General features: G+C 54.4%; 1 protein-coding gene across 16 annotated transcripts; it reads left to right on the top strand.

The window, feature by feature from the left end:
* Positions 1-823: 823 nt before the first annotated feature.
* LGALS12 (galectin 12) lies at positions 824-22970 on the top strand. 16 transcript variants are annotated; one of them, XM_085008112.1, is made up of 10 exons: positions 824-1059; positions 1234-1251; positions 3438-3526; positions 3627-3840; positions 4941-5060; positions 5902-5940; positions 6768-6794; positions 8212-8300; positions 11623-11773; positions 12498-12756. In XM_085008112.1, the coding sequence occupies exons 3-10, from the start codon at positions 3486-3488 to the stop codon at positions 12642-12644; spliced, it is 828 nt and encodes a 275-aa protein (XP_084864238.1). In that variant the 5' UTR covers positions 824-1059; positions 1234-1251; positions 3438-3485; the 3' UTR covers positions 12645-12756. The 16 variants fall into 16 exon arrangements, 11 of the variants coding, with proteins under 11 accessions (XP_084864238.1, XP_013842710.1, XP_084864232.1 ...); XM_085008106.1 differs by having other exon boundaries at positions 982-1113; XR_002339812.2 differs by lacking the exon at positions 12498-12756 and adding exons at positions 20926-21001; positions 21374-22970 and having other exon boundaries at positions 1042-1251.
* The last annotated feature ends 651 nt before the right edge of the window (positions 22971-23621 follow it).

Below are 23621 nucleotides of genomic sequence, written 5' to 3'. Positions count from 1 at the left end.
CAAAGCTTGCACTTTCAACAGGCTTCCAGGCAGGCTGCAGATGCAGCCTTTGAGCAGCTCCCCAGGACCGCCCAGGCACTTGCCCCTCCATCAGAGAACCCAAGCGCTTACTTTTTCCTCGCACCCCTTGCCCTTAAGCCTTTGCCCAGCCTGGCCCTGCCAGGAAGTCCCTGGGGCCAAGTCTGACATCGTGGTCAGATCTCAGGACCTCCCAACTCAGGATAAAGGTGAGAGGTGGTGCTGCATTTTAAAGGGGAAGATTTGTTGGAATCTGAACCTGAATTGGGAATGACTAGTCCAAAGGATCGTGGGGGAACTTGACATCACACACACACACACACACACACACACACACGGAAATCTAGATCCACTCTCAGATAGAGACCCCCATTTGAGACGCGCCACTGTGGTCACCCTATCTATATACGGATGACCCAAGGTAAGCAGCTTGTCCCAGGGCACACAGCACATTACAGCAGAGGCTGAGCAAGAACCCTTGGAGCAGCTGTGTGCCCACCGCTGCCTTTTCTCAATTTAAGAGAGTCCCCTCTCTCCCCGCCCTTTCTCACTTCTCACCACCCCACTTTCTTGTGACCCCAGCTGGGCCCTGGCGTTTCCAGCCGGTGCTGAAATGGAGCCCCAGAGGATTATAAAACTTGCCAAAGAGAGAAGAGTGGGGAAAGGGGCAGAGAAATGAGGGCGAGATGGAAAATGTTGTGGGAGGGGAGGAGAAACCACTCATTGGTGGCCAGGAAGCTGGGGGCGGGGCTTCTCCTGGGACCCGCCCACGTGTACCACCTTTCCTGCCTCTGACCACAAGGGCAGACCCCTATTGACCGCAAAAGAACAAGCCTCTGGGCTCCCTCTTCAAGGGGCAGTGAGCTTCAGCGTCTGGGGGCTGGTTAGTTGTTTGGTTAGTGCAAGCTTCGTGCTCCTCACCACGAATTTTTGCTGACACCCAGTCCAGCCGGTGGGGCTGCAGCTGGGGTGGGACCCTGGGGGCGGACAGCTGCCCTCCCAGCCGTGCTCCTAGCGTCATTAGGACCCTGCCAGGTACAGGTGAGACTAACAGCTGGGAGAGCTGCCTCAGGCACTTAGGATCGGGCTGGAAAGGTGAGTCAGTCCAGTGGGGGCAGGGCTCTGGAATTGGGATCTGCAGCCCAAGTTGGAGGTGCCCCCCCCATGTCACCTGGAGAGAAACTGGACCCGCTTCCTGACACCTTCATCCTGCAGCCGCCAGTCTTCCACCCGGTGAGCATCTGCTCAGATCTGGAACCTCCTGGGTCTCAGGGCTCAGTTGGGCCCAGACTGGCAGTCGGGGGGTGGGGGATGGGGGGATGGCGAGGCCCTCAGTCCTGGGCCCAGCTTCCCCAGCCCCTGCCCATGGGCTCTGGAAACCCTCCTGAGCTTAGCAACGTGGCTGACAGTTCATCCCCACCTGAGTGTCAGTGACTGTTGGCTCACGGGTCCTTCACATTTTAAAAGTAGTAGGGTCTGGGAGTTGCCGCTGTGGCGCAGTGGTTAACGAATCCGACTAAGAACCATGAGGTTGCGGGGTCGATCCCTGGCCTTGATCAGTGGGTTAAGAATCTGGTGTTGCCGTGAGCTGTGGTGTGGGTCGAAGATGCGGCTCAGATCCCTCATTGCTGTGGCTCTGGCGTAGGCCGGTGGCTACAGCTCCAATTAGACCCCTACCCTGGGAATCTCCATATGCCACGGGAGCGGCTCAAGAAAAGGCAAAAAGATAAGAAAAAAATTTAAAAATTAAAGTAGTAGGGTCTGGAGTTCCCCTTGTGGCTCAGCAGTAGCAAAACCAACAGGTATCCACGAGGATGCAGGTTTGATCCCCGGCCCCACTCAGTAGGTCAAGGATCTGGCCTTGCCGCAAGATGCAGTGTAGGTCACAGACATGGCTGGATCTGGTGTTACAGTGGCTGTGGCGTAGGCCAGCAACTGCAGCTGATTCGACCCCTAGCCTGGGAACGTCCATATGCTGCAGGTCCAGCCCTAAAAAGAAAAAAAAGTAGTAAGTCCTGGAGACACAGTGCTGTCCCCTGCTACAGCCTGGGGGGCGTGGGTGTCATTGAGGGGACGCCAATCACACAGACAGGGCCATTCATCTCCAGCCTGGAAGGGAGTCAGGTCGAAACCTCCAGGTCGGAGAGAGATTGGGTTGGGGTTTCCTGGATTCCTCCTTTAACTTAGTGCCCTGCAGATTTCCTTAAGCCTGGCATGCTTTACAGAAGGCTGAACTCCCAGCAGACACTACCCTCCCACTAATGAGCACTAATTATCATTTTCTCTTTACTTGGTCCTCTGCTCCCTGGCGCACTGCATCAGCTCAGTTAATTACAGGCCAGGCGCAGAGCCTGGGAAGGAGGAAGGACTGACCGGCTGAGCCTGGCTAAGCTGTGGTTATTCTGACAGCTCGGGGTCTCCTGCACCTCCCCAGCCTGTATATAGCAGCTCCTTGCTTTGCAAGCTGGGAGCCCCCACCTAGAGGGCAGCACTGTTGGGATGCAGCTTCTGAAGGCTGCTGGGAGCTGGAGAACATCGCATGAGGGCCAGTCTTGTGATACTGCCCATTTCGTACCTGCGGCACATGCACGTTTGGTCTGCAGACATCTCTTCAGAGCCCCTGCTGGGCCAGGCCAGGCACTGAACCTGCAGAAGCAAAAGACAGGGCTTCAGCTTTGAGGGGTTTGTGCCTCCCAGGGTGAACAGCCACCACCTGGTTCCCCCTAAGCCAGCGGGCCAGGGGCCAAACTAGCCATGCCAGCAGAGAGCATGCTGAGGGAAGCAGTAATTTGGGTACCAAAATGGATGATGCTTAGAGAAGGTGTCAGAGCCTGGAAAGTCAAGGCAGATTTCTCAGGGTGGAGGGAAGGCAGAGGAAACAGCTCCAGAAAAGGTCAGGAGTGGTAAAATCGTACTGTGTTGTTTTAGGCACGCCAGGGGAAAGGTAAGCTGGGAAGATGGGCGGGGTCGTTGTCAGGTGTTTCTCCAGGTATCCACATCAGGGCCTGTGCTCAGGTCCCAACTTGGCCATCCTTCTGCCTCCCACTTCCCAGGCTCTGGCCAATGGACAGTCCTCAGGAAGCTCTGACAGCAGGCTTCTGGAGGCCAGGGTGGCAGCCAGCCTCCCTGGGGACACTCTTGTGCCCTTGGAGCTGGGGAAAGGGGCTGGGCTGGCGCTCTGAGGGGGCAGGGGAACTGAATCTGGTTCCCCCTGTGCAATGTGGCTTTGATGTGTGAAAGACCAGGAAAGGGGAGGAGACGGAAGAAAACATTTCGGAGAAAATAAATCTTTCCTCATAAGGATGTTCTCTGTTTGGGGTGGGAGAGGTGAGTTTTCTGTCGCTCTCCCCTCTCCACCTCCCCAGGCTCTTGAGGACGTTTTTCCTACCCCATGTGGGTGGGTTTCTCCCCTTATGCAGGTGGTTCCTTATGTCACGACGATTTTTGGTGGCCTGCGAGCAGGCAAGATGGTCCAGCTCCAGGGAGTGGTCCCTCTAGATGCGCGCAGGTAAGGGGGCTGCTCCACGGGGCTTCCTCTCTGCCTTTGGGGTTTCTGGGGGGTCTCTGATTGGAGGTGCCCTTTGAGAGCCTCACCCCCCGCCCATCAGGTTCCAGGTGGACTTCCAGTGCGGCTGCAGCCTACATCCCCGGCCAGATATTGCCATCCATTTCAACCCTCGCTTCCATACCACCAAGCCCCACGTCATCTGCAACACCCTTCAGGGCGGGCACTGGCAAGCCGAGGCCCGGTGGCCCCACCTGGCCCTGCAGAGAGGAGCCAGCTTCCTCATCCTCTTTCTCTTTGGAAATGAGGAGATGAAGGTGAGTGGAAGGGACGGACACCAGGGGTCCTGAACTTGTGTCCTTCTGCCCTTCCTTCCTTCAGCTGAATTCTCCATGTCACTGTGTTAGGTGGGGTCTTGAGGGCACAGTCTAGGACCCAGGGCACCAAGGAGCTGCCAAACCTGCTTCCAAGCTGCCCTGGGCCCACATGGCCCTGTGCATGTGGCAGCATTCAGCAGGCTTTATCGGCTGGCCCTGGGAGGGCACCGAGGCCATAGTCAGAGGGAAGCATCTATAGAGCGCCTGCCATATGCCCGGCTCTGCTCTAAGCCCTTAAATATCAGCCCATTGAATTCTCACAACAACCTAGGAGGAAGCTACTTTCCTTTTTTGTTTGTTTTTTGTTTTTTAGGGCTGCACCCGTGGCACATGGAGGTTCCCAGGTAGGGGTCGAATCAGAGCTGCAGCTGCCGGGCTACACCCCAGCCACAGCAACATAGGATCCTTAACCTGCTGAGTGAGGCTAGGAATTGAACCCACCTCCACATGGGCAGTTGGGTTCTTTACCGCTGAGCCACAATGGGAACTCCAGGAGGATGGTACTTTCATTCTCCCCATCTCGCAGCTGAGGGGGCAGGGGATCGGGAGAGAGAACTTGGCTCAAGTCTTTCACCGCTGATATGAACTCCTGCCAGAGGGATTTTCAGACGTCTCCAGGGGGGAGGGACCTGGTGGGAGCCAGCAGTGAGGGCAGGACCTGTGAGACAGGGGTCCACACGGCCTCCTGAGCCTCCATTTCCTACCTTGAATGGGGATGAGACTGCTACAGGTGCCAGCAGGGCAGCTGAGAGGGGAAGTGGGGCCGACAAGGGGAAGGGCTGTGTCAGGGGCAGAGAGGGGCATTGGCAGGTGCGGCATCTGCCAGCTCCACACTGCAGCCTTGGGGAGGTCGGTTAAGCTCCCTGAGCCTCAAGCACCTGGTCTGTAACAGGTGCCTGCCTCGTAGAGTTGGCATGACATTGAATGAGGAAGATTTAAGTTGGTGTGAGTTAAATGAGGAAGCGTGTTCACGGATGCCCAGCAAGCATGGACTTAGGAGCATCAGCTGCTGCCAAGCCTGTTCTTGTCTATCTCTCCAGGTGAGCGTGAATGGACTCCACTTTCTCCACTACCGCTACCGGCTCCCGCTGTCCCGTGTAGACACCCTGGGCATATACGGTGACATCTTGGTGACAGCCGTCGGGTTTCTGAACATCAACGTAAGTTCACTTGGGGCCAAAGCCTGGGTAGCAGTAGCCTCTGATGTCCCCTGAGGCCTGGACAGGCCGGGACCCCCTGCTGCCCCAGACAAGCCCTGTGACACCAGTTATAACCAAGGTGGAGGGGATCCATCGAGGTGTTGGACATAAGGGGGGGTGAGGCGACCCCAGAAGGGGGCCCAAGACCCTCGGGTAAGACGTCTGTACTGGCATGGGGTCTGGTCAGTGGGGAGCAGTGGCCTGAAGGCAAATGACCTGGAAACTTGGAGCCGCGCAGCCCAAACGTAGCACTGGCTGTAGCACTCCCGACTGAGGAGCTTCTAAAAACGCAGGAGTGGAGTTCCCGTCGTGGCACAGTGGTTAACGAATCCAACTGGGAACCATGAGGTTGCGGGTTCAATCCCTGGCCTTGCTCAGCGGGTTAGGGATCTGGCGTTGCCGTGAGCTGTGGTGTAGGTCGCAGACGCGGCTCAGATCCCACGTTGCTGTGGCTGAGGTGAAGGCCAGCGGCTACAGCTCCGATTCGACCCCTAGCCTGGGAACCTCCATATGCTGCGGAAAGAAGCCCTAAAAAAGGCAAAAAGACCAAAAAAAATGCAGATTTCAGGGACCTGCCACCAGAAATTCTGATTCAGTATATCAGAAGTGGGGCCCAGGAGAGCATGTTCAAAATGCAGGGTTTAAGAACCCTGAAAAGACCTCAGGGAGTTGAGAGGCTATCAAGGCTACAGCCAGCCGCTGCCCCCTCCCAGGCACACAGGGCAGGCAAGGGCCAAATAAATGGCCCTGGGGCTTGCAGTGGTCCCGAACCCTGCCTGTTGCTTCTTCTCTCTCCTAACAGCCGTTTGTGGAGGGCGGTAGCGAGTATCCGGTTGGACACGTGAGTTTCTTGGGAGCAGGGTGGCCCTGGCTGTCCCAGCTACATCGGCTGAGCCCTGAGCCTCCCCCAGGGGGCCCTGCTTTCACTGCATCAGGCCCAGCTGCCCCTTCCCTCACTGCACGGTTGCCATGGTTACGGCTGGCTCCGCCTCAGCCCTTGGGAGCCAAGACTTGCCTCTCCCTGCACCAGGACCAGACCAGAAGGATGGGTGGGGGGAGCTGGCAGGGCCCCAGTGTTCCTATCAGAAGATCCAATCCACCTCAGTTGGAGCTTTCAGTTCTCAGCAACTCTGCGAGGTAGCCAGTGCCTGCCCAGAGCCACACAGGGAGTGAACGACACCCCTCCATCCAGTTCCTCCCCAATATTCCAGAGCTGGTGTCCATCTGAATTCAAGAGGACCCCACTGGGGCTCCAGTCATTATATCCTGTATTATCTCTGGAGAGGCCAACCCCAAATATCCCCAATTTTTAAGAATAATCTCAGAGTTCCTGTCATGGTGCAGCGGAAACGAATCCAACTAGGAACCATGAAGTTGCAGGTTCGATCCCTGGCCTCGCTCAGTGGGTTAAGGATCCGGCGTTGCCGTGAGCTTTGGTGTAGGTCGCAGATGCAGCTCAGATCTGGTGTTGCTGTGGCTCTGGCATAGGTCGGCAGCTGTAGCTTCAATTAGACTCCCAGCCCGGGAATCTCCATATGCCACAGGGTACGGCCCTAAAAACGACAAAAAGACAAAAAAAAAAAAAAAAAAAAAAAAAGAATAAGAGGTTCCCTTTCAACAGAGCAAACACCACGTGGCCTCCATGTCCTCTCTTTCTTTCCTTGACAGCCTTTCCTGCTGAAGAGCCCCAGGCTGGTGAGTGAACCTGCTCCTTCAGGGGTGGGCGGGTGGGCGGGCACCCCCACCTGCTGGGAGACGGCCTCTCCTTTATAGGAAACCGCACACTGAGGGTGGGCTGGCAGCTTCAGGCTGAAGCTCCATCTTTATTTTACCTCTTCTCCATTTATCCTGCATGCAATCATCTGCTATTCTGTGCCAGGCCCAGTGCCAGGCTCTAGGACAGGGGCACAAGCCAGCTCCAGCCCTCCAGCTGCTCACAGGCTGGTGGGGAGGAACACCAGCAAATGAGCCATTACAGCATGAAGTGCAGCATTAGGAGCTCATGGCATGAGGGGCGGGAGAAGAGGGAGTCAAGGAAGAACCAGGGAGAATGGACTACAGGAGGGGAACATGCAATAGGTGTTTAATAAATGAGCAGAGCTGTCTCCTCCAGGATGCAGGCCTAGAGGCAGAAACTCACTTGCCCCAGGGCTCCCTGGTGCTTAAGGGTGGCCCAGGAAGCAGATCTTAGGGGCAGCCACCTTGTTGCCCAAACTCGGCCTCGGTCCACCATTGCCAACTAGAAACGTGGAGACAGGAGGTCCCATCGTGGCGCAGCAGAAACAAATCCGACTAGGAACCATGAGGATGAGGGGTTCGATCCCTGGCCTTGCTCAGTGGGTTAAGGATCCGGTGTTGCCGTGAGCTGTGGTGTAGATCACAGACACAGCTCAGATCTGGCGTGGCTGTGGCTGTGGTGTAGGCTGGCGGGGGCAGCGGCTGCTCCAATTCAACCCCTAGCCTGGGAATCTCCATGTGCTGCAGGTGCAGCCCTAAAAAGACAAAAAGATTAAAAAAAAAATTTAATTTAAAAAAAAAAAGAAAAGAAACATGGAGCAGAGTTTTGGATGAAGGAGAAAAAAGATACCTCTACGGCTTTGCCAAAGGAGGCCACAGCAGGCTAATACCTTATTAAAGACTGGGCCCCGCCTTGGGAGAGCTTAGAAAGCGGTTTTATAGTTTGGGGAGTGGAAAATAGGACCGCAGATCAGGGTAGAGGCCAGCCTTAGTGGCCCCAGGACTGGTTCTGGTGGTTCTCCTTTCAGGAATGAAGACAGCTTTGGCAGGTACTTAACATCTTCCATTTGTTGGGGGTTTTAGTTCTGCAGAAAGACTCAAAGATATTGCTGTGTATATTCCTTGAGAAGGAACCAGGACCCTGCACCACGGCTGCACCATTGTCTCTTGGCGCTGGTCTCTGCATCCCCTCCCTTCCCTGATCAGTGACTGTTTGAAACCTGCCCTTTGGAACTCAGGGAAGGTCATGGAGCCTGAAGCTTAGTCCCTAAAAACAAGGAATGGAGGACCCAGAAAGGCTTGTGTGCCCAGGAGCCCTACAGGGCCCTGCTCACCTACCCCCTCCCCATCTCAGTCATCTCTCGTGTTCCTTCAGGAGGTGCCCTGTTCGCGTGCCCTTCCCCGGGGTCTCTGGCCTGGACAGGTCATCATAGTGCGGGGACTGGTCTTGCCAGAGCCGAAGGAGTAAGTATCCAGAAGGAGGGAGGGAGCCACAGCTCTGTGCCAGCTGAGAATTTTGTAAGCCTCACTTTTTTTTTTTTTTTTTTTTTTTTTGTCTTCTTTTAGGGCCGCACCTGCAGCATATAGAGGTTCCTAGGCTAGGGTCGAATCAGAGCTGTAGCCCCCGGACTACTCCAGCCACGTGGGATCTAAGCCACGTCTGCGACCTACACCACAGCTCACGGCAACACGGGATCCTTAACCCACTGAGCAAGGCCAGGGATCGAACCTGCGTCTTCATGGATGCTAGTCGGATTTGTGAACGGCTGAGCCACAAGGGAACTCCAAGCCTCACCACTTTAATCTCCAGCACCACTATTTCATCTCATCCCCTTACAGATGAGTAGAAAGCAACTGCCCAGGGTCACAGAGCTTGTGAAAGTCTGGTCTGGGATTGGGTCCAGGGCTCAGGCCACCTTCACGCACCAGCAGCCACAGTTCCGGGAGTACCTTCCCTGCCTGTACTTCAGGGCAGGCCAGCCAGCCTCTCGCCGCAGGTCCCAGCTGGAGCCTCAGGAAAGGCCCTTTAAAGGCACAGGCTGAGACCCAGATACAGGCTGTGACCTCCCACAGTGACACAGTGCCAGAGGTAGGGACTTAGAGGGACTCAATAACCAAGCGGATGCTGCCCGACTCCTCCCACAGGGGGCGCTCCCGCTCCACCTCCCAAACCTGTGGGCCCCAAGCCAGTTAGACACGTGTCTTTCTCTTTCCCTTTATTTCTTTCTTTTTCCTTCTTTCCTTCTCTCCTCCTTTCCTTCCTTCTGGAATTATCCTGGATTTCATGACTTTTCTGGGCCAGATTTCCTGGTTTTGGCTCCTGCTAAGGACAGTTAACACCTGTGCAACTTCACAGCAATTACTTTTCCTTCCTATGGTTCAGTTTCCTTGTCTGTAAAAAGGGATCAAAATAGTGCCAAGTTCAGGGACAGCATAAATGCATAGAATTGTGCCAGGCATGTAGCGAGGGCTCCACAAATGCGGCATCAGAATTGTTTTGGTGGAGGGGAAGAGAAGTGAGGAGAACTCTCATGTGCTCCCTACCCAAACCCCTTCTGTTTTGGGTGTTTTTTTGTTTTGTTTTTTTTTTTGTTTTTTTGCTTTTTAAGGGCCGCATTTGCGGCATATGGAGGTTCCCAGGCTAGGGGTCGAATCAGAGCTGTAGCCTCCAGGCTACACCACAGCCACAGCCACAGCCACACCAGATGAGAGCCACATCTGTGACCTACACCACAGCTCACGGCAACACCGGATCCTTAACCCACTGAGCAAGGCCAGGGATCGAACCTGCATCCTCATGGATGCTAGTCAGATTCGTTTCCGCTGCACGACGATGGGAACTCATGTTTTTGTTTTTAAAGTCACTGACCTCAATAAGCCCTTGCCCTGCACACATGCTCCTGGTCAGGCCTGTGAATTCCGGGCAGGCGTGCAGCGCAGTCCTGGACAGCATGGGCCTCCAAAGCCAGGCACTGGGTTGGATTCCTGGGTTTGCCTCATATGAACTGTGATCTTGGGCAAGTCACTACACCTCTCTGAGCCTGGAGTCCTAAGTTGTCCCATCAGAAAGAAAAAAAAAGGACAATGATAATCCCAACCCTATGGAGAAAATGGAAAAGTTCCCAGTGAAAGAAAGAACCCCTAGAGGTTCCCACTATGGTGCAGTGGGGTTGGCGGCATCTCTGGAGCCATAGGTAGCAGGTTCCAGCCCCAGCCCCGCACAGTGGGTTACTAAGGATGTGGTGTTGCCGCAGCCATAGCGTAGGTCACAGCTGCAGCTCATGTCTGATCCCTGGCCCAGAAACTCCATATGCCAGGGGGCAAAGAGAGAAGGAAAGAACCCCTACCCCGACCCCCCCAAGAAAACCTTGGAGGCAGGAGACCAGGTTCATGTCTTAGCTCAAAGTCACATGACAATTATTAATGACACAGCAAGTGACTGCCATCATTAAAGGCCCATGAATTCACATGTCCTCAGAGGCTACCAGGCTGAGAAGCTGGTGTATCAGAAAGGATACCATAGACCCACTCGTGCCAGCTCTCCTGATTATTATTCTCTTTTAAAAAGAGAAGCTGGGAGTTCCTGTCGTGGTGCAGTGGTTAACGAATCCGACTAGGAACCATGAGGTTACGGGTTCGATCCCTGCCCTTGCTCAGTGGGTTGACGATCCAGCGTTGCCGTGAGCTGTGGTGTAGGTCGCAGACTCGGCTCGGATCCCATGCTGCTGTGACTCTGGTGTAGGCTGGTGTCAACAGCTCCGATTAGACCCCTAGCCTGGGAACCTCCATATGCCGCGGGAGCGGCCCAACAAATGGCAAAAGACAAAAAAAAAAAGAGAGAGAGAGAGAAGCTGGGAGTTCCCGTCATGGCTCTGTGGTTAACAAACCCAACTGGTATCCAAGAGGACGCAGGTTCGATCCCTGGCCTCGCTCAGTGCATTAAGGATCCCGTGTTGCTGTGAGCTGTGGTGTAGGTCACAGATGCGGCTCGGGATCCCGAGTTGCTGTGGCTGTGGCGTAGGCCAGCGGCTTCAGCTCCGTTTTGACCCCTAGCCTGGGAACCTCCATATGCCGAAGGTGTGGCCCCTAAAAAAAAAAAAAAAAAAAAAAGAAGCTGAAAGCCAGCATTTATAAATATTCTCATCCTTTGAGAATGGTATTGAAGTTGAAGAATACTGAGAACCAGCCAGAACATTTTTACAGGCTAAGTCAACCCTGGGCCACGAACCTCAAGGCTTAGCACAGTGCCTGGCGCTTAGCAGACCTGCAGTAAATACACTGCTGCTGCTGCTGCTATTTTCTGAGGGCAGCTGGCTTGAACTGGGGGCACCTGGTTCATTTGCATGACAAGTTCGTCCTTCCCTCTCTACCTCCCCTGCCTAACCACTGAGTCAGGATACGGCTGTAGCCTCAAAGAGCTTCCACAGAGCATCACCAGGCACCTGAGGGTGGGAATTCATTACCCAGCAGAGGGCTGTGCCCGACGGGGCGGAGAGAGGCCCCTGAGGCCTCCCAGAGTCTTCAGGCCAGTGGGAAGGCAAAGCCTGATCTGGGGAGGCGGGTGGGGGGCGCTCCAGCCCGCGGGTGGCAATGTCGTGATTCCAGCGGATGGAAGCAGGGAGTCCACTCTGAGCTCTTTCTGGGGCTGGAATCTGTGCCCATTCTTCCAGCCGCCGTCCCACCTCCATCCCGCTGCTCAGGATCAGCAGCCACAGCCCGGAGGAGTCAGGGGGCCAGGGCCTGGGGACTGCAGAGGCTGAGCCCCCTCTCCCGCCCTCCCCCGCAGTTTCACGCTCCGTCTGCGGGACGAGGCCGCCCACGTTCCTGTGACGCTCAGGGCATCCTTCGCAGACCGAACTCTAGCCTGGGTCTCGCGCTGGGGCGGGAAGAAGCTGATCCCGGCCCCCTTCCTCTTCTACCCCCAGCGATTCTTCGAGGTGGGTGGGAGCCAAGACGCCTGGTCCCCCAGGGCTAGGCTGCAGAGCTGCATTCCCTTCCAGAAGCACGGGGGGTGCGTCCTGGGGGCGGGGAAGCCAGAGCGGTGGGGGAGGGAAGAGCCCTGTGGGGGAATTTCATGCCCAGAAACCTCCCCCTCCCCATGTAATTAAACAGGGCAGGCCCTGACATTGGCATTATTTAAAAGACCCCTTAAGGAGTTCCTGTTGGGGCTCAGCAGTAATGAACCTGACTAGTATCCATGAGGAAGCAGGTTCAATTCCAGACCTTGCTCAGTGGGTTAAGGATCTGGCCTGCCATGAGCTGTGGTGAGGTCTCAGAGTTGGCTGGGATCTCATGCTGCTGTGGCTGGGATAGACCCCTAACCTGGGAACTTCCATATGCCTCAGGAGCAGCCCTAAAAAGCAGATAAATTAATATAAATCCCCCCTAATGACTCCAAGGTGCAACTTAGGTTGAGACCACTCCTCCAGGGGACACAGCCCCTGTTACAGATGGTGAAACAGGCCCAGACCTGAGCAGATCCATGTGGAAGGGCTGGTGACAAGCCGGGCCCCTAGTCCTGGTCTTGCCCACCGCTGGGTGCCCCTCGGATCCAGTCTGTGTGTCCTCAGGTAGGAGGAGCAGAGCGGCTGGCTGAGTGGGACATCAAGCAGGTAAGGGAGGGTCTCGTAGCCTGCAGCACCCCCTGCCCTCCTTTCCCAGGTGCTGCTCCTGTGCCAGGAGGGAGGGCTGAAGTTGGCACTCAACGGGCAAGGCCTGGGGGCCACCAGCCTGGGCCCACAGGCCCTGGAGCGGCTACGAGAGCTGCACATCAGTGGCAGCATCCAGCTCTACTGTGTCCACTACTGAGGAGGGTTCCGGAAGGCCCAGCCAGAGAAGAGGAGGGCCAGCTGTATCTGGGGCCCCACTAGATGGCCCCCGTCCCCTCCCCTCATTAAACTGTCCACCTGTCACCATGGCATCCAGCCTGCCTGGCTCGCTTCTGAAGCTACAAGCCTGAGCCTGCAAAGGCCTTGGGCCTCATCGCAGAGGGTAGGCACGAGACCTCGAAGGCTCTGGAAACTCTGCCGCTCCCTCTGCCAGGAATTTGGCTCCGTGCTCCTGCAGGGCCCAGACAAGGAGGCAGGCTTTATAGCCTAATGAAGATACTCCAAACTACAGTGGCTTCAAAAATTTTAGACGTTTAGGAGTTCCTGTTGTGGCTCAGCAGGTTAAGAACCCGACTGGTATCCATGAGGATGCTGGTTCAATTTCTGGCCTCAATCAGCGGGTTAAGGATCTCACATTGTCGCAAACTAAGATGTGGGTCACAGATGCTCCTTGGAGCTGGAGTGGCTATGGTTATGGTGTAGGCTGGCAGCTGCAGCTCGGATTTGACCCCTAGCCTGGGAACTTCCATGTGCCACAGGTGCGGCCCTAAAAGAGAAAAGGAAAAAAAAAATTTTTTTTTAGATGTTTCTTTCCTTCTCGTCTAACAGAGAACTAGTCCAGGTCCATGGACAGCTCTGCTCCCCACAGACACTGGGGGTCATATGGTCATCATCCTACCACCCCCAGGGCAAGAGCACCACCTGCATGGCAAAAGCTCAGCTGCCACATCTAGCTTTCAACCACTGAGAAGGCAAATAGAAAGGATGGCCAAGGGAGTTCCCGTCGTGGCGCAGTGGTTAACGAATCCGACTAGGAACCATGAGGTTGAGGGTTCGGTCCCTGCCCTTGCTCAGTGGGTTAACGATCCGGCGTTGCCGTGAACTGTGGTGTAGGTTGCAGACTCGGCTCAGGTCCCGTATTGCTGTGGCTCTGGCATAGGCTGGTGGCTACAGCTCCGATTCAACCCCTAGCCTGGGAACCTCCATATGCCGCGGGAGTGGCCCAAGAAATAGCAACAACAACAAAAAAGACAAAAGACAAAAAAAAAAAAAAAAATAGAAAGGATGGCCAAGGCCCATACGTATGACCTGATGTCATAAGCCCCGGGCCTGGGCTGGGCGCACACTGCTTACCCGTGTACTTCATCAGCGAGTGATCAGTTACAAGGCCACACTAGGCAGGGGAGGCTGGCAGTGCCCTCCGTGGGACTGATGATGTGCCCGGCCAGTGCTCCTCCTGTGATTCCTGCTATGTTTGGTTTCATGTGTACCATCTTATTTTGTGTTTTCTATTTACACTTGCTATTTTTCCTTACATGTTCACCTTTCTGGCTTGCTATTGGATTGTTAAAATCTTCTGTATTACCCTCCTTTTTTTTTTTCTTATGCTGACTTGGAAGTTATGAATTCCATCTGACACTTCTAGGGTGCCCACATTCATGCTTCGAAACTCAGGGGCTGATATTAAAATCAAAAATGCTCCCCTGGAGTTCCCATCGTGGCTCAGTGGTTAACGAATCCGACTAGGGACCATGAGGTTGCAGGTTCGATCCCTGGCCTTGCTCAGTGGGTTGGGGGTCCTGCATTGCCATGAGCTGTGGTGTAGGTAGCAGACGTGGCTCGGATCCAGTGTTGCTGTGGCTCTGGCGTGGGCCGGTGGCTACAGCTCAAATTAGACCCCCAGCCTGGGAACCTCCATATGCCATGGGAGCGGCTCCAGAAAAGGCAAAAAGACAAAAAAAAAAAAAAAAAAAAAAAGATGCTCCCCTGCTTGCAGGGGCAAGAGGGACTGCATTCTTTATCTCCTGGAATGGATGCGCAAAGGGGCCCTGCTGCACGGCCCAGGGAACTGTGTGTGATTGGGTCACTGGGCTGTACAACAGAACTTGAAGAAATATTACAAATCAACTATACTTCAATTTAAAAAAAAAAAAAAAAAGGCATTTCCACCGTGGCTCAGTGAAAACAAAACCAACTAGCATCCATGAGGATGCAGTTTCGATCCCTGGCCTTGCTCAGTGGGTTAAGGATCCAGTGTTGCATGAGCTGTGGTGTAGGTTGCAGATGGGACTCAGATCCCGTGTTGCTGTGGCTGTGTGTAGGCCAGGGGCTACAGCTCCGATTCGACCCCTAGCTTGGGAACCTCCATATGCCACAGGTGCAGCCCTAAAAAATGCCCATCCCCCCAAAAAAAGAAAAAAATCTCAGGGGTAGGGTTGGGCCAGCCTTCCCTAGAGCAACCAAGGGTACGTGTACCTGAGCCCCCCAACCCTACCCAGAGTGGCTTCTTTCGGGGGAAGGGCGATGCTGCAGCTTCATCACTTGGTGGGAAACCAGGAAGGTGCCGGCCCTTGTCTCAGAGACACGGGGAAGGAGGAAGTGTCCCCGGAGGGTGTTGGCGGAGTATATGTCCACTCAGATGGGCGTCACATACACATGGCTGTGTTTCTGAGTGTGTGCGCAGCGTCTTTCCAAAACATCCAGGCACCAGGCCCACCCAGGACAACACTGAACTGTCGGTCTCGAGCCCCTTCTCCCCTTGCAGACAGACCCTCAAGCCCAGACGCCCCTGCTCCCGGTGTCTGTGGCCTTGTTGAGCACCCTCCGTCAACCCTCTGGGCCTCAGGGTGCCCTTCTGTCATAGCTGACGTCCTGAGAGATGCAAGATGAAGGGACCTCTCTTTTTTCCCATTTTTTAAAGTTCTATTGAAGTATAGTTGTTTACTGTTTTGTGATGATTTCTGCTGAACAACAGTGTGATTCTGTTTTGGGGGGGGTTTCGTGTTTTTTTTGTTTTTTTCTATTTAGGGCCATACCCACAGCATATGGACATTCCCAGGCTAAGGGTCAAATCAGAGCTATAGCCGCTGGCCTATGCCAGAGCCACAGCAACACGGGATCGGAACCGCGTCTGCAACGTACACCACAGCTCATGGCCACGCCAGATCCTTAACCTACTGAGCAAGGCCAGGGATCGAACCTGTGTCTTCATGGGTACTAGTCGGACTTGTTGCCGCTGAGCCAAAACAGGAACTCTGTGTTTCAGTTCTTAATGTGAGCCAACAGGCAGTTTGACCAGGGACCAGGACCTTGTGGGATCAGACAGCTGTCCGCATGGGGTAGACACCAGCCATCTGTGCCTGACCCCCCCCACACCCAGCCGCCAGCCCCACAAAAACCTCATGAGGGATTATCAGGGGCGGGAACCAAGGTTCGAAGAGGGGGATGGTTTGCTCGAGGTCACTTATGCGAAGAGAGAGAGGCCCAGCTGGGTCTTTTCTCCACCCATGTCTCTCAGTAGGTGCCCTGTGGTCCTGCCTTCCTCGTCTGTATTCCTCCCCAGGGCACCGCAGCTGCCAGAACTAATACTTTCCCTGTTCCCTCCATGTTCCTGATCAGGGAAATGACATCCCCCAATCCAGCCCTCTTCCCAGTCCCAAAGGAGGGCCCCCCGAGTCCTCCGTCTCCCGAGCACCCCTCTTCCTTCCACCCCACCTTCACCCCTACCCCTGCTGCCGCCTGCATCCAGTCACAAGCTCTGTCCGATGCCAGCCCTGGAAATGTCCCCTGAATTCACTGCCTCATCCATCTCCCATCACTGATTTGGTCCAGGGCAGGCCTATCCCTGCCTCGTGACCCTCATGGCCCCCAGCATCCCTTGCCCCCTGTCCCCGCCACTCCACACCAGTCTCCCCAAGACCCTCTGTGGCCTGCGCAAAGGGCGCACCTGCCCATGACCTTCCTCTGATCTCAGGGCACACCCTTTGGCCTTTGCTGACTTGCCCTCCTCACCCCTCCTCACCCTCCCTGCCCCTGTGTCCCAGGCTGACTCAATGACTTGCCTCTGCTCTTCTATAAATCCGGTTCTCTCTGACCCCAATGCCCAACCCACACCTCCCTTTCTCTCCTCCCCCATCATACAGCCCTCCTCTGAGAAGCTGCCCTCAAGGTCCCAGCCTGGTCACCTGCCACCCTCTGGGTCCCCGGTCCCCCCCAGGGCCTCCCCCTCTCCCCATCAGGTCCTCCTGCAAGTCCCTGTGTCTGTCTGCACCTGCTCTGGACTTGGAACTCCATTCAGGCAGGATGCTGTGTGCGTGTCCCTCCCTTCCTGCATCTCAGCATCCAGGGAGGCCCCTGGCTTGGAACAGGAGCAAAGGAATTGCCTAAGCAGGAGATCTGGAGGCTCCGCAGGCCCAGGATCCCCACCCAGCTGCTCTGCTCTCTCAGCTCGAGGCTCCCCATCAGCCAGGGCAGGGCCCTGATGGTTTCCATCTGGAGAGCATGAGGGGACTGTTCATTCCATCCCCAGATGCCTAAGGCCACAGCCAGGGCACCATCGACAGCCATGCTGAGCCGAAGTCTGCACTTGGCCTCTATCCAGATGAAGACATTGGGAATGATCACCAGGGACAGGAAAGTTCCTTCTGGAAGGAGGCCAGACAACCTCCCTGTTTTTATGAGTATAAAATATGCCTTCCTGGAATTGTTCCATTTCCTGGAATAAGCAATGAACCCAGTTTGTTTTTAGCTGCACACCACGTGGAATTCAACCCTGCCCCAGAACTGCACTGACACAGAAAATCAGGGCCGCTGGATCTTGCAGAGCCTTGGCAAGAACTGGGAGAAAAGTCTGTACAATTAAGAGTGGGGACAGAGGTGCTGTTTGGGGACAGAGAAGGGTCTAAACCCTCACCAGTAACAGAGGGAGGCAGGTCAGGGACTGGTAAGCCCCCCAGAGACCCAAGATTTCCCCCACAGACTTAGTGTCAAGGCCCCTCTGTGAACTGGGTATGAGCAAGCTGAGCCCCAAGGCCCAGGCAGACGCAGCTTCTAGAACAAGGACCCAGCTCCTCGCATGTCTCACCCACAGTGCTGCCCCCTCCCTACGTGCCAGGCATGTAGTTTCTGGGGTCATAGCAAGGACCTCATAGTGGTCCCCTAGGGAAAATATAATAACAGATTTTTTTTTCTTTTTCGGGCTGCACCTGCGGCATATGGAGGTTCCCAGGCTAGGGGTCGAATCGGAGCTGTAGCCGCCGGCTTATGCCAGAGCCACAGCAACTCCAGATCCGAGCCGCATCTGCAACCTACACCACAGCTCACGGCAACGCCGGATCGTTAACCCACTGAGCAAGGGCAGGGACCGAACCCGCAACCTCATGGTTCCTAGTCGGATTCACGCCACGATGGGAACTCCAATTTTTTTTTTTTATTTTGTCTTTTGTCTTTTCTAGGGCTTTACCTGCAGCATGTGGAGGTTTCCAGGCTAGGGGTCCAATTGTAGCTGTAGCCGCCGGCCTATGCCAGAGCCGTGTCTGCGACCTACACCACAGCTCAAGGCAACACCGGATCCTTAACCCACTGAGTAACGCCAGGGTTGAACCTGCAACCTCATGGTTCCTAGTCAGATTTGTTAACCACTGAGCCACGACGGGAACTCCTTTTTTTTCTTTTTAGGGCCACACCAGGGGCATATGGAGTTTCCCAGGTTAGGGGTTCGAATTGGACCTGCAGCCGCTGGCCTACACCACAGCCACAGCAACACCAGATCCAAGCTGCATCTACGACCTACACCACAGCTCATGACAACGCCGGATCCTTAACCCACTAAGCAAGGCCAGGGATCGGACCTGCATCCTCATGGAGACTAGTCAGGTTCATAACCCACTGACCCCCAAAGGGAACTCCTGTTTTTTCATAATAAGCTCATAAAGCAGTTGTGCTATCTCTGAACAATCCTCCATCTCAGTAAACTTGCTTTTAGGACTAACTTTGCTTTCGAGAGCGTGCATATATTCCACAGCCTTTGCTTCAGCTCAAGAAAAGTTTAAGAGAAGAGAAATTGGTGCTGGAGAAACAGGAATCCTGGGGCTTGTGTGGTATGACTCAGGTTGCCCTTTGGATGTCATTCTGTCACTCTTGTAAGGCAGTCTCTCCATCCCCACCCTGGGAACTGTCTGCGGGACAGGTGGCAGGTCATGGGAAGTCCTTGGTGCTGCCCCCCTCCCTTGTGGGTGGCTGGGAGTTTCCCTCTGTGTGCATGCCCCAGTATCACCAGAATGTTCTGAAGGTGCTCGGGATCTGGAACCACAGAGACATAGGAAGAGAGGGAAATCTCAGGGCTGCCAGCCAACTGGATGCCCACGGAGCCATCCTCCAGTGGAGAGACCCTCTGCTCCCTGGGGGGACACGTGCTCAGGGGAGCCACGTGCCAGGGTGACAGCAGTGCTGAGAGCACCTGCAGAGCTGCCAAGGTCATCACCAGACACTCCCATCGGTCTCCCTTCAGGTTTGGGGGGAAGGCACCCCCACCCCTAGTCTGTTTCAATAGCCACCCTGGCGCCTGAAATTTGCCATGTTGAATTCAGTTTTCAACATTTTGTCCTCTAGGTATTCCAAACGGTTGCATTCAATTTCTTTTAAAGCCATTGGCATTTTAGTAAAAACTAGTCCTTTGGAGTTTTCTTTGGGTTAAGGATCCAGAGGTGTCACTGCAGTGGTATGTGTGGCTGCTATGTGAGGGAGGGTTCAGTCCCTGGCCCTGGAACCTTCACATGCTGTGCGCATGGCCCCAAAAAATGAGTCCTAGAGTGGCTTTCAGCTCCCTGGTAGGGCATGGGACAAACGGGTCTCGGAACGGGTAAGTCTTGGTGTGAGTGTGTTTGTGCAAGAAAGTGTGTGTAGCCCAGAACCAGGGTTGCTGGGAGTTGTTGGGGTGGCTGCGGTGGGTGGCTTCTTTAAAATAAATGATGAGAGTGGGAATGGGGGAAGCAGTAGGAGGTCAGGAAAGAAGGATGCTGAAGGAGGAGGCAGGGGACTTGCAGGCAAAGGCCAAGAGATTCAGCTTCCCTGGGAGACTAGGGAAGGCAAGAGAGGCAGAGGGCTCTGTGCCTGGCCTCAGGGCAAAGGTTGGCACTCTCTCCACACCCTTCCTGTTTGCTTTGCATTTCTGGGCAATTCTAGCCAACATCTTAAGATTTTCCAGAGAAGGGTCATGCTCACTTCGCATGCACATTCTCCTGCAGCCTGAATAACGAAAGGGATAGAAGCTTTGGCACAGTCCCCCAAAACACCCTGATATTCTGAGCAGGAAACCACACGCCAGGGGCAATAGGTTGGCATCATGTCTGAAAGAGGTGGCTGCTATAGCCTGGCTTTAACTCTGATCAAGAGATGGTTTCGATTTAGCAGACTGAATGTTAGAAACAGTTCTTCCTTAATAATCAGCGTAACAGGGGCTAGAAATGCTCTCTCCTTGGTGAAATCAGTGCCATTCAGGAGATGTGAATTGGCTAAAATATGTTAGAGCCCTTCCCAACCCTGGCAGGAGTGGAGCATAAGAGAGAGGCCTGGAGTCTGTGTCTCTGGGTGTGGCATCTGGAGCTTGATCCCCTAATGTGCCCTGGGACAAGACCCAGGACCCCAGCAGCGCTCGAGGAGTCAAAAATTGGTACTGTCTCTGTACCCTCCGCTTGGTTCCTGGTGCCAATCATGCTTGTCTCACCCACAAACCCCTCTCAATCAAACTGCCTCGGCACTCAGGTTTGAACCTGTGTGACCACAAGAGCCTAGTGGGATCACCTGACCCAGTAGGCAGAGCTAGGATGTGTGGCACGTTGAACCAATCAGATTCTCTCTTGGGAACTTGAACTGGGAGCCACAGACAGCCTGAGAGATGGAGGTGAGTGGAAGCAGAAAGAGAAGCTGCAAGAGAGGATATGGGATCAGACTTTGGGGGGTCATATCAAGCCCAAGCGGGAAAGAAGTAGGAGCGCTGGGGGGATGGGAGCAACAAGCCAGCGGAAAGATGTGCAAATCAGAGGGAGGGAATGATGCCAATGGTTCCTGGAATCAAGAGGAAGAGGGGAGTTCCCGTCGTGGCGCAGTGGTTAACGAATCCGACTAGGAACCATGAGGTTGCGGGTTCGGTCCCTGCCCTTGCTGGGTGGGTTAACGATCCGGCGTTGCCGTGAGCTGTGGTGTAGGTTGCAGACGCGGCTCGGATCCCGCGTTGCTGTGGCTCTGGCGTAGGCCGGAACCTCCATATGCCTGGGAGCCTGGGAACCATAAGCCTGGGAACCTCCATATGCGGGAGCGGCCCAAGAAATAGCAACAACAACAACAACAAAAAAGACCAAAAAAAATAAAAATAAAAATAAAAAAAGAGGAAGAGGGACTTACAGGAGGAGCAGGAGGTGGCAGCCACTTGTGGCTGAGTCATGTTTGTGGTCAAGAATCTTAAACAAATTTCCCGCCATCAGGGTTCCAGGCTCTAATTGTTGTTCATTGGACTTCAAGTTCCCTTCAAGGAGTTAGAACGCAAAGCCTCCGGCCAAGGTAAGAATTGCCAGACTCTTATCATTGCCCATCTCCTTGTAATGCCCTTCCCCTCACCTTGAGCAACCTACTCCTTCCAACCCCCTACTATGTGGCCCGATCCCCACACCACCCCTATGAGGGCCCTAGAGGCCCCCAACCAACCAGCAAGTATATCTCAAGACCCCTCTTCCCCCAACCAATCAGCAGGTGAGCAGGTCAGGAGGTGTATCTGCAGACCTCTCTTCTCCCTGGATTATAAAAAGACATGAATGACCACACGCCTGTTGTCATCTCTCCCTGATTGTCAGGAAGTCATCCCTCAGTTCACTGCCCTCTCAGCATCACTTATCTCAATAAATTCTACTTTCTCTCCACCTCGCCATGCCCAAGAAACTCTGCTTTCTTTTCACCCTGCTGACACAAGTCCGGAAAGTCTTCTTCCAACCCACGTGCACAGACCAAGACATTGTTGATCACAAGGGTGTCTCCCCGGACCCTGGTGTGTCCTCCCACCATAAAAAGAACCCAGCCCTCTTAGAGGACACCTGAGAAGAGCACTGAACAGCCAAGACGCACCTTGCTGTAGCTGGGAAGGAGCCCACGTCAGTCAGCTCGGGCGCCACAACAACACACCACAGATCGAGCAGCTTAAACAACAGCTGTCTTTCCCACCCTTTTGTAAGCTGAGAAGTTCAAGATCAAGGTGACATTGACAGCACTTATGCCTCGAACCAGCCTAAACCCAGATGGGGACTTGAACCCAGAGTTTTTAAACTAGAATCACTCACCCGGTGTCTGGACTCACTGAGGTTCAGGTTCTTCATGCCTCTGCGCAGAAGGAATTCAGCGAGAGACAAAGTGATAGGCAAGATATAGATTTATTAAGATAGGATGCTTGTGAGAAATGCAAGCAGCAGGCAAGGAGGCTCTGCCCCGAGGGTTAGGTGGGCTACAGTCTTATCCTCCAAGGCGAGTGGGGGTCGGAAAAGACCGCCCCTTCCTTTCTGAGAGTAGCAGCTCCTCCTTGGTAAGATGTGTATTCAAATCAGCAGAAGGGTGGTGCTCAGACTCCTGCCCTTGGTCTGAACCTGAATGCAGGCCTCATCCCATCCCCCACCCAACGACCTGGGGTCATTCTCATGCCTCCACTAGTCAAGCACGCCTGCCTGGTGCTGATGGCTTTCTTGAGCGACTATTAACTTACAGTGAGCTCCCAACGTTCCCTAGCTTTCCCTCTCTACTGTCTGTGGTCCCTTCCTGGGACTTCTACAGCTACCTGTGCCTACTCCATCCCTATCAGTGCTGCCTTGAAGACCAATCTGGTGGACTTGGAAGGAGCCAAGAGGAGGGAGAGGACAACCAACCTCCCAGGATACTTGGCTCTAGAATCCCTCTTGGCTGAAAGATGCGTGTGCCACCAGGAAGGACCCTGAGCCAAACCAATACAGGCCAAGCAAGACAATTGGCCAGAGACAATCCAGAAAACCTGTCCCATAAAACCTGAGACTGCAGGCCACGTGGCAGAGCAGTTCTCCTGGCTTCCCTTACCTCACTGCTCTCCACCGGGCACCCCTTCCCAATCAAGTCTCTTGTTTTGTCAACACGTGTGTCTCCTCAATTTGTTTCCGAGTGTTAGACTAGAGCCCATTCTCAGGCCCTGGAAGGCACCGTGCCATCTTGAGTTCTCACCTGTCAGAAAGACAGCAGAGGCCAACCACTCTCTAAAACCTGGGGTCTCCCGGATGGACTCTGGGCTTCAGCCCAGCCTTTGGACATGCTTTTAAGGCAGCATCGGAGTTCTCCTGTGGCTCAGCAGGGTAAGGATCCTGCAGTGGCTCAGGTTGCTGCTGTGGCATGGGTTCGATCCCTGGCCCAGGAACATCCATGTGCCATGTGGGTGTGTGTGTGGGGGGAATAAAAGCAGCTCAAACAAGCAAATGAAAAAAATAGATAAATTCAATTTCATTAAAAAATTAAAAACTTGGAATTCCCATTGTGGCTCAGTAGTTAACGCATCCGACTAGGAACCATGAAGTTGCAGGTTTGATCCCTGGCCTTGCTCAGTGGGTTAAGGATCTGGCATTGCCATGAGCTGTGGTGTAGGTTGCAAACGAAGCTCGGATCTGGCATTGCTGTGGCTCTGGCCTAGGCCGGCAGCTACAGCTCTGATTAGACCCCTAGCCTGGGAACCTCCCTATGCCTCGGGAGCGGCCCTAGAAAAGACAAAACAATAAATTAATTAAATTAAATTAAAAATTAAAAACTTTTTTAAAAAAAGGCAATGTGCCTCCACCCCCAGCCCCACCCCAGCTGTCAGCCCTCCCAGCCAGAGACAGGTCTGTCCTCCTCGGCTCAAAGGAAGGACAGCCCATCAGCAAGGTCATTGCTGGGCACCACAGAATGAAACCGAACAGGGACTTGTGGGGCTCCTGGACACAAGGCTTTCTGTATCCCCCATTTCTTGTTTTGAGGAAATAAGTTTCAGCCTCCGAGACCTTCCCTAAATTCTAAAGGGCAGGTTGAAACAGTTGCCCTTTAGTAACCCGAGTCAGAGAAGGAGGGGATGCAGAGACCAGGGAGGGAGGAGCAGCCAAGAGACAAGAGTGCAGCCTTGGGGCAGGGTCCTGGTTCCCGCTCT

Source organism: Sus scrofa, chromosome 2, assembly GCF_054392235.1.
Source record: "Sus scrofa isolate SSC_HxYL_T2T_F1_AM1 chromosome 2, Sscrofa_HxYL_maternal_Yorkshire_Landrace_v2.0, whole genome shotgun sequence".
NCBI lineage: Eukaryota > Metazoa > Chordata > Mammalia > Artiodactyla > Suidae > Sus > Sus scrofa.
The sequence above is the reverse complement of the archived record's forward strand: the minus strand, read 5'-3'. Positions and strand labels throughout refer to the sequence as shown.